At 46.5% G+C, this 13,292-nt stretch overlaps 3 protein-coding genes across 3 annotated transcripts; 2 read left to right on the top strand and 1 right to left on the bottom strand.

Moving 5' to 3' along the window:
• Positions 1-781: 781 nt before the first annotated feature.
• Positions 782-2,738, top strand: EMWEY_00016790 (histidyl tRNA synthetase 2, putative; the record flags this gene model as incomplete). The annotated part of the gene is made up of 6 exons (XM_013479790.1): positions 782-903; positions 1,157-1,206; positions 1,519-1,566; positions 1,750-1,821; positions 1,995-2,102; positions 2,719-2,738. 6 exons carry the CDS (start codon positions 782-784, stop codon positions 2,736-2,738), a joined length of 420 nt encoding a protein of 139 aa, XP_013335244.1.
• A 3,034-nt stretch (positions 2,739-5,772) lies between these two features.
• EMWEY_00016780 (hypothetical protein, conserved) lies at positions 5,773-7,221 on the top strand (the record flags this gene model as incomplete). The annotated part of the gene is made up of 1 exon (XM_013479789.1): positions 5,773-7,221. One exon carries the CDS (start codon positions 5,773-5,775, stop codon positions 7,219-7,221), a length of 1,449 nt encoding a protein of 482 aa, XP_013335243.1.
• Positions 7,222-8,452: 1,231 nt separating this feature from the next.
• Positions 8,453-12,262, bottom strand: EMWEY_00016770 (hypothetical protein, conserved; the record flags this gene model as incomplete). The annotated part of the gene is made up of 5 exons (XM_013479788.1): positions 8,453-9,285; positions 9,563-10,840; positions 11,085-11,338; positions 11,656-12,040; positions 12,190-12,262. Coding segments are annotated over 5 exons (2,823 nt in total), but the record flags the coding sequence as incomplete, so codon positions are not given.
• Positions 12,263-13,292: the final 1,030 nt, after the last annotated feature.

Genomic DNA, 13,292 nt, shown 5'->3' with positions numbered 1-13,292 from the left:
AGCAAAAGTGGCAAAAGCAGCAGAACCAGCATGAACCATATCCACCAAGGGTAGCTAGCACTCACAGTGGATTCAAAACAACATGCCCAGTGTAGCCCAGTGCACTTGTAAACCCACAACTACAGTAGCAGGAGAGACGGCAGTAGAAGCAGCAGAAACAGCAATACCAGTGGCAAAACAGACGATGGATCAGGTGGCTGTAAAGGGTGATCTTGTGCCGCGTCTCTGCTTTTGCTTTCGGGTGATCATACACCTCATCAAAGCGCCGCATGTGACACATTGAACAACAGCTACAACGACTTTGGCAGAGGCATTGAATGAGCGTGTCTTCTAAACACAGCCCAGGGCATAGGGTGTAGTGTAGTGTTTACTGTTAACGGTTTACAGACGAGGGACAGTCGAGACCCAAAGGGAATCGATTGCACAGAGTTAGTGGCAAAGGTAATCTTCCATACCCCAAACCCTAAACCCTAATTCTCAATAAAAATGGGTTTCTAATTGATGTTAATCTTGGAAACATCTTAGATAGTCGTTCCAAGCTGTTCATGGGCGAATCGTCGGGCACTAGCACTGGTGGGGGCCCCCCATGGTCCCAGTAGGGGGCCCCCATGAGGGCCCACCAGCCTCCACTTTTAAACTTTTATCTCCAACTCATAAACATCAGTTTTCAAAGACCACTTTATGTTGAAGTGAGAGGCAATTGAGGTGTATGCGCCTGTTCCGGCGCCCCCGGAATCGACAACTCGAAACCCTAAACCCTAAAACCTAAGACCTAGGGGAAATGAAGTTGGTGTTTCAGCGGGTAGAAGGAGCAGCTGTGAAGGTGGTGGAGACGGGCGAGGAAATCGCGAGGATCGGCAAGGGCCTCCTGTGTTTAGTGGGCATTGGAAAGAAGGACCACAGGTAAACCCTAAACCCTAAACCCTCGATCTGAAACCCTAAGCCCTAGGATGAGGTGGAGTATGCAGAGGCATATGATGTGTTGTACGTAGTGTACGCTTGAAGAGTATTGAGGTGTCTATACACTGTAAATAGAGGGTCACTTCAAAAGGGTTTTGTGGTGTCAGTACACCGCAGACGCTTTTTATAGTTGAATATAAATGTAGGGCCACTAGAGAGGGTTTTTAGATGTCTGTACACCTCAAATGTTTTTCAGGGTTGATTTAGACTATGGCGTCAAAAAGTGTTTAGGGACGAGGCTTTGGGGTAAGTCTATTTGCAGTCCGTGTCCCCTTTTTTGCTCCTGCAGCTGTCTCCCCTCATTTTGCTTATATTAGATAGTGTGTCTCTCTGTCTCCTTGTCTCTGTACTTGAATGCATGCATGCATGCGAGCTTGTTAATTTCCTGTCTCGTCTCCTATATCTGATTTCCCCTTTTTTGCCACCTTTCCCCTAAACCCTAAACCCTAGCCCGTTCCCCCTCGTGGCGCCCTAGACAGAATCTTAAAGCCCTTCACCCATAAACCATAATCCCCAAGGATCAGCAAATCCAAATTCCTTCTTTGCTGTTTTCAGCAGACGCAGCGGACAAACCCTGGCAGAAGAGTGTCGTAGACATGGACTACGGTAAACCCTAAACCCTAACCTGCAGTGCTGTCTCTGTGCCATGCACTAATTCGACCGCCCTATACAATAAAATATTCGGTGACACACAGCTGAAAACCCCAAACGATACTCCCTAAACCCTAAAACATTAAGCAAACCCTAAACTCTAAACCCTAAATTCATGGGTGGTGGTTTGCGTGACAGAGGTTTTGGTGGTTTCCAACTTCACGCTTCAAGCTCAAACAAAGAAAGGGTTTCAGCCGGACTTCTCTGCGGGTGAGGTGTACAGCCAACGGTTTAGGGTTGGTGCCCGCTCTAAACCCTAAACCCTAAACCCTAAACCCTAGTCTCTAGACAAGAAAGCCCTAAACCCTGGGCCTTTGTTGTTTCTGAACCCAGCACTTTAAGGTCTAGGGTTTTTTAGGGTTTAGGGTTTGTGGTTTGTGCAGCGCTATCACCTAACGAGGCGAGGCCTCTCTATGATTTATTTGTGGATACACTGAAGAAGAAATACAAACCGGAAAAAATACAAACGGGACAATTTCAAACACGCATGCGTAAGCTGTCTCCTTGTCTCTTCTGCAGCTGTGTACTGGTCTTTGTTGCAGCCGTCTTTGTCCCTGTCTCTGCTGCACCTGTCGCCTGTTTCCTAATAATTTAGTTAATTACTTAATTAAGTCTCTAATCAATTAACTAATTAATTAGTTGATTAATTAGTTAATTATTAGTTAATAATTAACATGTTGTTAAAATGTCAGGCATAGAGATATACAACGACGGCCCCGTCACCTTAACAATCGATACGCAAACCCTACAACTAAATAGAGGCCCTTCTTCCTCTTCCTCATCTGCCTTACCAGAAGACAAACAAACCAACAAAAACAAAAATCAAGACGCTACGAACAACCCCGCCTCCACCAGCAGCTCCACCACAGAGGCCAACGGAGAGAACTGAGGTGTACGTACACCTCAAATGTCATTCGTCTTCACCAACTCGCTGCTGTCTAATACCCAATACCCCACAGTGAAGGGAAACATGTGGGGCCCCCCACCATGCACCAGGGGCCTCCTAAACGGAGACCCTTTATAATATATAAAGCTCCTGTAGGGGGAATTAAGCGTTTCTTTTAGCATGGTGGGTGTTTGAGGGTTTAGGGTTTAGGGTTTTCTCAGATGTGTTTTTTGGTGTGTAATGCTGGGGGGCCCCCATAGAGGTCACCCCCAGCACTTAGCACCAGGCCGCTTTGCAGGGCCCCCCTTCCCCCCTCCTTCTTCTGCAGGTTGTTGTCTGCTGTTTGTACTGGCTGTTTATTAAGGATTTGTTTCTTGGTAATAGGAATAATTGAGTCAATAATCCCTTGTTGTAGGGCCTGTTCATCACTTAAATATCTTTCTTCTGCAAGTAGTGAGGTAACTGCAGCAGCAGATTGTCCTGTATATCTCCTGCAGCAAAGCACAAGAAATGCCATTAGTGAGGTGTATCTACACCAGGATAATAACGTACTAAACGTAGAGATAGAACCCAATAATGGAGATAAAACAAACTGCATGCAGATGCATATAACTTAAACAAACATCAATAGACACTAACCAGTAGTAACAACAACAAACAAAATTGCACAAAACAACACAAAAGTAACAAAAACAACAGAAGCAATAAGAAGAAAAACATTAGCAACAATAGCACCAGCAATACTGCAATAACCCCACTAAAGAAGGACCACCTCCAACAAATAACAAACAGTAGCAGACAGCAAACAAAAACACAACAAACAAACAAACAAACAAAGAAGCAGCAGCAGCAGCAACAACAGCAGCAGAAATGCTTGGTATTCTAAGGGCGGATGGTGTAGTGGTATCACGTCTGATTTGCATTCAGGAGGTCCCGGGATCGATCCCCGGTCCGTCCACTTTTAATTAATTATATTTAATTAATTAAATTAAATTAATTAACTAGATTAATTTAATTATATTTAAACAGTAAAGACACATTTATTTCTTCTTTTTTCTTATTCGACAAACTATTGCCTCTGCCTGCATGCATTTGCTGTCTTGTTGCAGTACTATTAGGGGCCCCAATAAAAATGCAGACCCAAGAGGGCAGGCCCCCTTCCTGCTGGGTCCCTGGGGGCTGCTGGGTACTTTTTCATACCTGTAGAGGTTATGTATTTGGCTTCGGACCCTCTCGACATCTTGTGCTTCTTTGGTTAGCTGAGAAAGGGGGCCCCCAAGGGTCCCCATAGGCAAGTGCAGCAGTACCCTGCTGCCCTCTAAAGAATAACGCTTACCGGGGGCCCCTCCCACCAGTAGTAAAGAAGCAGAAGAAGCACAAAGACCACAATTTATTGTATACACTGGGCTTGACATCAGCTGCAAATAGCACAAACAATCATATGCCGGCTTCCTGCTGCTGTTGCTGTTGCTGTTGCTATTACTCCTGCTGCTGCTACTGCTGCTGCTGCTGATGCTGCTGATGCTGCTGCGCTAATATGTCGTGTTGAGCCGAATGTAACAACTCCCTTTTCTAAGCAACAGCAACAAAAGCAACAACAGCAGCAACAACCGCAACAGCAGCAGCAGCAGCAATGTCATACCTGCATGAGGTCTAGGATGGCAAGTGCCTGTGTTATAGGTCCCCCCGTGGAGTGTATATGCAGGTACACCGGGCTGTGTCTCTTTCCTTCTTTATCTGCTGATTCTTCTAGCAGCAGCAAAGAAGACAACAATTCTTCTGTTGTCTCCGTGTTCAACTCCGAAAACAAAAAGAGAACGCGGTCAGCACGTTGCCTGCAAGCCACCCCTAAACCCTTAACCCTAAACTCTAAACCCTAAACCCTAAACCCTTGTATTAGGGGTGTAGGAAACAGTGCACACTACAGGGATGCCAAGTACTCTCTGTTTGCTGTTGTGCTGAGTGAGCTTAAAAAATTTAGACAGAGGGGAGGCGGTGAAGGTTTAGGGGATCGGGGATTAGTGTTTAGGGTTTAGGGTTTGGCGATTAGTGTTTAGGGTTTGTTAACGAACTTTTCGTAGAGATTTATCCATCGCCTCGAAGATCCTGGGCCATCATCAGCAGGAACACTAGGAATCCCTGAACACCATACACCAACACGTGCTGCTTCTGCTGCTCCTGCTGTTGCAGCTACTGTTACTGTTGCTGTTCATGTTGTTGTTGCTGTTGCTGCTGCTGTTGCTGCTGTGCTTGTTTCAGCTGCAGCTAATTGACCTACCTAAAGACCTCACAGCACTTTGGGGGGCCCTCGAGTGTTTCGTTAGAATATTCACACTTTGCATAGAAGGGGGCCGCAAGAAGGAGAGGTAGGGGGCCCCTAAGGCACCCGATCCCTTTGCTGCTACTCCTGTTGCATTTGCTGCTGTTGTTGCTGTTGTTGCAGATAAGGGCCCCTTGGCGCTGACCACAGCCACCACTGCCGCCAGGTGCAGCAGACAAGCAGCAACAAATAATAAACAAAAGAAGAAGGCACCCCTTAGGGGTTTTAACCCCCAAAGAAATATCCTGTTACTCATTAGAGATGCATCTAAGGGATAAAGATGCCCTAAAGGAGAGGGCCAAAAAAGGGTTGTGTTCGGGGGGCCCCTTGGGGGCCCCCCAACACAACCCTGTCCAGGTACCCTCACAGATGAAGGCCCGTTTCTGTTGTTAGTAATCCTCCAATATAACAGCAGCAATCCATAAACCCTAAACCCTAAACCCTAAAGGGACAGAAAGTCTTATGGGGCCCTCCAAGCAGAGGATTGCACAAGGAAGAGGCCCTAGGGTTGCTGTACCTGTCTGTACACCTCAGAGCCTCTCCCCTCCCTATACATTTAGTTTTATTCTTATATATATTTATATATAATTTGCAATTCTGAATCCAAAGAATTTTCCGTGGGGTCCAAAGGGGTTGGGGGGCCCCCCAAAAGGTCACCAGGGGCCCCTAGGGTAGTGGGGGGCCCCGGGACTGGAGGCAGCTGCACAAAGGCACTGGCGAGATACTGCTAGTGTAAAGGAAAGCAAAATAAAAAATGTCCTTTTAAGTGAACGAAGAGTGGCAATAGACTTATTAATTCATGTGTAAAACAACAAAAGGCTACGAAAGCGCACTAGTGCGGGTAGAGCCTGTTCAGGTGTAGGTTCACAGGAAGGTCTAGAGTCTAGGGTTTAGGGTTTAGGGTTTACGGTGTAGAGTATTAATAGGCTTCTGCTGGATACAACAGCAAATAAACATGCAGAGACATAGAAAATCCCCCAGTGTCCTCTCCTGTCTAAAAGTGACCCTCTGCATGCAGCAACAATTGCTGTTGCTCTCTTTGCTGCTGCTGCAGCTGCTGCTGCGCTGCAACGCTAAACAGAATCCCACACCAAATCCCTGGGAGTTGCCGATCCCTAGCGACGAGGACCTCCTGGCAGTACTGTCACCTGCCAGCTCGTCTGTACAGCGTGGCACGGTATGGGGAGGCCCTGAGGGTTCTCTTAGCTCTAGCAGAGGGTACAGGGGCCCCCCCAAGCTTACAAGAACAGATCTCTTCAGCTTATGCACGCGCGAGTTCCTGCAAACCCGCGCGCTTGTAGACCGTAGTTTATCACCCCGCCAACAGGGGCCTCAAACAAGGGGCACCCGATGGGACCCCCGTCGAGGTCCCCCCGGCCAAGCGGCCCCCAAAAGCTCACCTGGAGGGGCCCCTGAAGGGGTCCCTCAAGAAGAGGGTATTGGGGTGTCAGGGAACTCGGTGTTTGTGTCTTTGGAGGTAGTGAAGGATCTCTTGAGGGTACAAGATATTCTTAATGAGCAGCTGGTGGCGAGGGAGTTGCTGCGTTTAAAGAAAAAGGCAAAGGAGGAAGAAGTGTCTCCTCGAGCTGTTTCCTTTATGCTGCCTGTCTTGCTGCAGTTATGGGGCTGGCATAAGGAGCAGAAGCAGTCTTTTAAATTCCCTAACAGGCCACCCCCTTCTATTCAGGTGCACAAGGAGGGGCCCCCTCCTCCTTGGGGATTAAGAAGGTACAGGAGGCCCCTAAGATATCTCTCCTTCTCCTGTCTCCTTATCAATGTACCACCAAACCTTCTCCTTCAGACTCTGCTGTCTCTTGTAGAAGATCGAGAGGATCAGTCTCCCCCTTCTAACCAGCAGCAGCAGCAGCAGCAGCAGAGAGCAGCAGGTTCCCTTCTGGGTCCCCGCTGTCCCCCCGTCTCCTTTATATGGGCCCATATTATGGGGGCAGCAGCAGCAGCAGGGGGCCCCCTAGAGGACTATCTACGTAAGGAGAGCCGGCTTTATGCGGACAGGGCGCTTTCTGCAGCTAAAGAAGCAACACAGCTGCAGATCTTACAAGCGCATGCAGCTGCAACAGAAGCAGCAGCAGCAGCGGCTGCTGCTACTCGTGCTGCTGCTGCTGCTGCTCATCAGGCTTCTCCTGCTGCTGCTGCTGGGTCAAGTGCAACCGTTAGCCCGCTGCTCATGGAAGAGCAGCAGAAAGGAGACAACGGGAGACAGGGTGAGGCCCTGTCTCCTGAGGAGCTGCAAGAAAAGGTTGATGCTGCTGCAGAAAGGAGACAAAAAGCATTAAATGATGCTCGTTATGTAGCAAAGGAGACAGAAAATATACAAAAAAGAAAAATGCAACTTTTGCTTATTTCCCCTGTAGATGTTTGTCTTGCTTCTCTTGCTGCTATATAAAGAAATAACATGTAGTTAATTAAAAAGTATACATAAAAGAATTAATAAAAAGAAAATAAAAAGAAGAAAGAAGGAATAAATAAAAGAATTCAGAACAAGACACAACAAATTCAACGAGAAACAGCAAACAAGAACTCTAAACCCCAAACCCTAAACCCTAAACCCCGTGGTAAGCGGGAGGCAGACAGAGACATAGATAGAGACAGGAGGATAGGCACAACAGGTCCATAGAAAGTAAGGAGACAGCATAAGATATGCACACAAATCCCCACACAAATGTAAAAGGAGACACTTCAATAAAGGAGACAGTTCTTCCCTGCAGCAGTCCAATTGGATTGCTCTCTACCCTTCAGAGGGACTATTACCTCAGTAGTTAGGTAGGTACATAGATACCTCACTGATTGGCTGGGTAGCTAGCTGACACTGGGTAGGTAGCTAGATGACTGGCTAGCTAGCTAGCTAGCTAGCTAGCTGTACGGACCCCCGCCAAGTGCAGCAGCAGCATTGCTGCCAAGTAATCTGCTGCAGCAACCACAAGACAGACTTCAAAAAACCCAAAAAAACGCAATCAAGAGGATACGTAGCCAGCTAGCTAGCTAGGTGGCTAGCTGGCTAGCGGACTGATTTGGTAGCTAGCTAGCTAGCAAAGAAGCCAGCTCATTGCTGCTAGATGTCTTGCCCCGAAAGCAAGGAGCTCAAGCACTGTCTCGGGCAACGACTGCTTGCTGTTGCAGCACCAGTTGCTGCTGTTGCTGCCATTGCTGCTGCTGCTGCTTCTGCTGGTATGAAGGAGGGTCTTCTTTGCCCTCTATCTAGTACTGCTAACTCCCCTTAAACATTAAAAATTATTTCTCTGTTTTAATTATCTGCATGCAATGCCTAACCCCACATATAAGGCAAACACCAGGCAGCAGCACGCCGCCTGTACACCTCAAATAAACGCTGCATGCAGCCAAGCAGCAGCATTGCTGCGCTGCTGCATACAGGGAAACAGCAGAATCTGCTGTGCAGAGACCCCGTTAAACACGAGCTTGGCGTCTCTTATGCCAATTGTCTATATATACGTACATATACATATATGTATATATACGTAGATATATGTATATATACGCATAAATATGTATATATATGCACATATATGTATATGTACATATATAGTGAACTAAAAACTGCATTTAAAATACATTAAACATAAAAAAGAAAGACAAACACTGACAGCAGTTCTCTGCTGTCAGTCTGATTGATCTGATTCAGTGCTGCTGCTGTAGCTGCTGCTGCTGCTGCTGTAACTGCTGCTGCTGCTGTAGCTGCTGTAGCCGCTAGTGCTGCTGCTGCTACTAAAGAAGCCCCTCAAGACATTAGGGTTAGTGTCCTCTCTGTCTCCTTTGTCTCCTTTTTGTTGTTTATTCTGTCGGGGTTTAAAGGCAATAGAAGGATGCTTAGGGGCAAACCCTCTGGTTTTGCGCTGTCTAGACAGCTGCTGCAGCAGCTGCTGCCGCCTCAGCTGCTGCTGCTGCTGCTGCTTATGCTGCAGCAGCTGCATACGGAGATCGTCGTGCTGCTGCTGTAGCACTGCTGCAGCCTCTGCAGGCGAAGAGAAGTGTCCCTGCGATGCTGTCTCTTCATTGATAGAAGGCCTTCCTGTTGTAGTATCTGTCTCCTTTAATTTATCCGTCTCCTTTAATGTATCTGTCTCCTTTGATTTATCTGTCTCCTTTGTGGCTCCCACAGAAAAGAGAGACAGCTGCTGCAGCCCCCTTGGGGCCTTACGCAGAAACCACCAAGGGTTATACGATTGCTGCTGCTCCTCCTGCTGCTGCGGGAGCAGCAGCTGCTGCTGCAGCAAAGGCGTGCGCAGCGATACAAATGCATGCCCTGGATGATCACTGTCTCCTACAGGCAAGCAGCTGTTATCCGCAGCAGCAGCAGCAGCCACAGGAGCAGCAGAAATCGGCTGCGGGAGTTTTGAAGATATACAAGAAGAGCAGAATGGGGGAGGGGAAGGGATAAGAGGGAAAAGTGTCTCCTCGTTGCTGTTGTCGCGGAGAGACTCCAATTGAAGCTCTGTAGAGAAGAAGAGACACACAATAAATGCTGCAAACCCTAGGGTTTAGCAGATAAAACTGAAACCCTTATAAACCCTAAACCCTAGAGAGGAGAAAAAAATGTTTATAATAAACAGCAGCAGCAACTACCAGCAAGGAGACAGCTGAAGAAGGGGACTGTCCATTTAGGGTTTACGGGCTAGGATTTAAGGTTTAGGGTGATTGTTGCACCTTCATATTTAGGGTTTAGGGTTTAGAATTTAGGGTTTAGGATCTAGGGTTTACGCGTGGCGTACCTTTTGCATGCACAGGTTCTGCGGTGTATGCGAGCTGCTGCTTGGTTAATTTAAGTGTCTCCTTTAATTCATTCATTTCTTCTTTTGCTGCTTCTAATTCTAATAGTCTTTCTCTTAGTTTCCTTTCTGTCTCCTCTTGTAGCTGTCTCCTTTCTGTCTCCTCCTCGTCTTCGTCTGAGCTAATGTAACGCAACTCTGCTGCATTAGATGCAGTACCAAAGGAGAGAGAAGCAGACAGAGAATTCGTCTCCGAAGAACTTTGCTGCTGCTGCTGCAGCATCAGCTGCTGCTGCTGCGCTATGTGCTGCTGCAGTTGCTGCTGCTGACGACATAACTCGGACAGCTGCGCACGCAACATACGCTCCTGCTCTCGTGTCTCCGAGTCTGTCTCACTTATGCTGCTGCTGCTGATGCTGCTACTGCTGCTACTGCTGCTGCTGCTCTTTCTGCTGCTACTACTACTGCTGCTGCTGCTGCTTGATGGTGGAGGATAGCGGCGTCTTCTTAGCCGTGTTACAGCAGCAGCAATTCTTCCTGCTGCGGCTAAGCTGAGGCCCTTGGGTTTGGGGGGAGGTGGAGGTGGCAGAGGGTCGCTGCTGCTGCTGCTTCTGCTGCTGCTACTGCTGCTGCTGGGTTTGCTGCTGCTAAGACTGGGGACAGGTGAGGGTTCCTTCGGTGATGCTACAGGGACTGGAGGAGTGTCTCTCTTTGCTTCTTTGGGTGATGCCGGCGGAGACACCATCTCTTCTGATGGTTCTGGTGTCTCCTTCTCTTCTTTTTTCCCTTTCTTCTCTTTCTTTTCCTTTTTCTCCTTCTTTTCTTTTTTTTCCTTTTTCTCCTTTTTCTCCTTTTTCTCCTTTTTGTCTTTCTTTTTCTTTCCCGTTGCAACTACTGCTGCTGCAGCAGCAGCTGCAGCAGCTGCAGTTGCTGCTGCCGCAGCTGGGGCGACAGCTGCTGCTTCAGCAATAGCAGCAGAAGCAGGGATCGGGTCTGCCTCTGCTGCTGCTGGAGGTGAACCTGGCGGCGAAGGGGTTCTGCTGTATTCTGCTGCTTGTGCAGGATAAATATTTTCTTCTTCTTCTTCTTCGTGGTGTAAATTAACATCATCATCATTTATTTTGTTTTTTTCTTTATCTTTATGTTTCTTTTTCTTTTTCTTCTTTTTCTTTTCCTCTTTTCCTTCTTCTGCCACCATCGGTTCCCCATCCTCTACTGTCTCCTTCTCGTCGCAGTAGGGACGGCTCCCGGGACCGTCCCAACCGAAGGTAGCACCGCCACCTGCAGCAGCAGCAGCAACAGCAACGGCAGTACAGCTGGTGCAGTTGAGGAGACACATTGACAGAGCCACAATGGGGCTTAGGGTTTAGCTTCTAGGGTTTAGACACAAACACTAAGTGAGGGTTTAGGAGAGTGCATCTACGGTATAGGAACAGAGGACACCAGACAGCGTCAAGCCCACAGCGTCCATAGATATGCACACACAATACATAAACAAAGGGGTTTAGGGTTTAGGGTTTAGGACCTGTAATATCTGCGAAGACCTCATTCTTTTGCAGCATTTGTTCTGTAAGCTGGCTGAGGGCCTCCATAAGGACAAGGGGACTAAGGGCCCCTACGGGTTTAGGGTTTGATAGATCTGTCTCTTGTGTCTCCCCTTCTTGCTGCTCTTCTTGTCCCTCCTTTTTCCCTAAGAAAAGAGGATCGGGGTGTATAGCAAACACTACTCTCTTCTCATAGTAACGCGCCTGAAACCCTCGCACACGGCTGGGGCTAACGCTGAAAAAACAAACAAAACCCTAAACCCTAAACCCTAATCCCTATGGAGACAGCAGCGATGACCCAAGGAGAGGAGACAAAATGTAGAAAAGTATAATAGAAGGCAGAAAGGAGACAGACAGTATAAGGAGACAGTAAAAGGAGACAGTGTGTATTTATTGTATGACCTCAGCAATAAAGTCTTCTAATTCTTGCATAAGGGTTAGATAAAAAGTAAAGAAATAAATAGGAGACAAATAAATGGGATACAAATAAGGGCAAATAAGAAGTAGACGAATAAAAAGGAGACAGTTAAATAGGAGACAGTGAGTATTTACTGTAATGCCTCAGCAATAGAGTCCTCTAAGTCTTGCATAAGAGATTTAAAGTCAGGTGTCTCCTCTTCGTCATAATAATTACGTTGTATATCGAACCAGCCTATCTGACTGTCTCCTAATAAATTAGGGTGTCTCTTTTTAACTTTAGGGTTTTTATGTTCTTTTTTTTTCTTTTTTTTCTTCTTTTTCTTGCTGCTATTACCCTCTCCTCCTTCTCCTGTATCCACTAATGCCTCATCAGATAATACACCATTTCCTTCATCACCATCACCTGTCTCCTCCTTACCCTCCTCTCCTGTTGCACCACCAGCAACCCCCAACTCCCTATCCTCTCCTACAGCCCCCTCCATCTCTCCTCCCTCCTCTACTTCTGATGATATCTTCCCTGCAACAAACACACTAAACCCTAAACCCTAAACCCTAAAACATTGCTTGAGCAGAAGGGGTTTACCTCCTAACCTTCTAAACCCTAAACCCTTATACTCGTGGACGGGGCATTCTTCTAAGGACCCTAAACCCTTATCAGTATCGTACTTGGCTGTCTCCTTTGTTTGTTATAATTAAGACGCTTTGCTCGAGCTCGGCGTTGTCCCTTTTCTCTTCCCTCCTAAGGTACAGGGGAGACAGCAGCAAAAGAAGGAGAAACTTCCAACGCTTGCAAAGGAGACGGACAGCACTCGTATGTAGGAGACAGACACTTAATATAAGAAATAAACATGTTAATACATAATATATTTATTATTTACCTGTTCTTTAGCAGCAAGAAGTCTTCTTCTTTCTCTTTCTGTTACTTTCTGACAAAGAAGTAGATAAATATAAGTACTACATAATTCTCCTGGTAAATTATATGTACAAGTAGCAATAGAGAAAGATGCACTTCTATCTCTTGACTCTAAAAATTCTACTTGATGAATAATTGAATCCGATATCCATTTCGAGTCTAATGTATTATATTGTAATGGAGCACCACGAACTCTGCAGCAGCAGCAACAGCAGCAACAGCAGCAACAGCAACAGCAGCAGCAGCAAAAGAAAAAGAAAGAGGAATTTATAGGTTTTGGAGTAGGACGGGTAGGCGTAGGAGAGGGAAACATGGATATATATACATGCATACATATTAAATACGTATGGGCAAAGACTGCACCGTGCTACCCCTGCTGCATTTGCATGCAATTGCGTGTATATATATACATGTGGCTGCAGTCAATTTGATGTACATGAACTTATACATGCATGCATGCATGCATGCATGCATGTAGCTGCATATACACCACACTACCTGTAGCTGTTGGGTACTTTAGAATAAAGAGCTTTTCTCCAATCATCTAATTTAAGTTTAGCGAGTTGGAAGTCTTCTTCTCTCGACGTATTTAATTGATGTAATAACTCTAAACCCCTATAAATAATAATAACAAAATAAATAAATAAGAGTATAAATACATTTTATATTATAACACAGATACACAACATAGATTAGTACTAGGTACTATTCATAAAAGCAAAAAGCAAACATTTTCCCCCTAAACCCACAAACCCTAAACCCTAAACCCTAAGAAACCCCGGAGACCCGCAAAATCCAAACTCCTCTACACCACGAAACCCTCATAATAACCCTAAACCCCCCCTCACCCCCCCGG

The sequence above is a fragment of the Eimeria maxima genome, genomic scaffold (genome assembly GCF_000499605.1).
Source record: "Eimeria maxima Weybridge genomic scaffold, Emw_scaff138, whole genome shotgun sequence".
Taxonomy (NCBI): domain Eukaryota; phylum Apicomplexa; class Conoidasida; order Eucoccidiorida; family Eimeriidae; genus Eimeria; species Eimeria maxima.
This window is presented reverse-complemented; position numbering and strand designations above follow the sequence as displayed.